At 75.0% G+C, this 1,049-nt stretch overlaps 1 protein-coding gene across 1 annotated transcript in view; it reads left to right on the plus strand.

The window, feature by feature from the left end:
• Positions 1 to 258: 258 nt before the first annotated feature.
• TCAP (titin-cap) overlaps positions 259 to 1,049 on the plus strand; it is a 2,401-nt gene continuing 1,610 nt past the window's right edge. Inside the window, exons 1-2 of the mRNA XM_026054408.1 lie at positions 259 to 407; positions 933 to 1,046. Of these exons, the coding sequence (XP_025910193.1) occupies positions 259 to 407; positions 933 to 1,046 (263 nt within the window). The remainder of the gene's footprint in view (positions 408 to 932; positions 1,047 to 1,049) is intronic.

Here is a 1,049-nt window from a genome sequence, read left to right on the forward strand (position 1 = left end):
GGGGGGCTGAGGACAGAAGACCCCCGGTGTGGGGGGCGCAAACCTGGCGCTCGTCACCCCCCGGATGCCACGAGGGTCCCCGGGGCCCCCGCGCCGCCCGTGCCCATGTGTCACCGTGCCCATGTGTCACCGGGCCCATGTGTCACCAGGCCCATGTGTCAGCGCCCCGTTGGCAGCGGCGGCGGCCGCCCGAAATAGCCGGCGCCGGCGCCGGGCTGGGATATAAGGGGCAGGCCGGGGGAGGCGGGCGGCAGCGCCATGTGGGGGGCCAGCACGGTGCTCAAGAGCGGGGGGCTCGTGGCGGGCGCCCGCCTGGGCTGCCGCCTGCGCGAGGAGGACGCCGGGCGCCGCGAGACCTTCAGCGCCGAGTGGCTCGACCTGGAGCTCAGCACCCGGCCCCAGGACGGGTGAGCGCCGGGGCGGGGGGCGCCGGGGGTGTCAGGGGGGCTGTGGGGCAGGGAAGGGCCCCACAGCCCCACGGAGGATGGGGGGGGTCTATGTGGGTGCCCATGGGTGGTTGTAGGAGGGAAGGGGGCTTGGGGACAGGGTGGGGATGGGCGGGGGGCTTGGGGTCCCCAGGGGATGGGGGGGTCCCCGTGGGACAGGGTGGGGATGGGGGGTGTCTCTGGGGTCCCTGGGTACAGGGTGGGGATAGGGGGTCCCCATGGGCTGGTAAGGGATGGTGGGGGGTCTCGGGGGTCCCCACGGGAGAGTGTGGGGATGGGGACTCCGCACGGGCTGTGGAGGGATGGGGAAGTCTCTGGGGTCCCCAGGGGACCGGGTGGGAATGGGGGGTCCCCATGGGCTGGGCAGGTCCTTGTGGGGCTGCAGGTTCCCCGTGGGGCAACACGGGATACGGGGGACACCCAATCCGGACACCGTGTGAACAGGGGGGTCCCGCGGAGCCCCCCCCTCATCGGGCGCCCCCGCAGGTGGTGCCGGCGGGAGGTGGACGAGCGGCGCCGGGAGACGCTGGAGCAGCGCGGGGAGACGCGGCTGCTGGAGCAGCGCTCGCCCTGGGGGCTGCTGCGCGCGGGGCGCCTGGGGCA

Source organism: Nothoprocta perdicaria, unplaced genomic scaffold (genome assembly GCF_003342845.1).
Source record: "Nothoprocta perdicaria isolate Ctin4 unplaced genomic scaffold, notPer1 scaffold_121, whole genome shotgun sequence".
Lineage (NCBI taxonomy): Eukaryota > Metazoa > Chordata > Aves > Tinamiformes > Tinamidae > Nothoprocta > Nothoprocta perdicaria.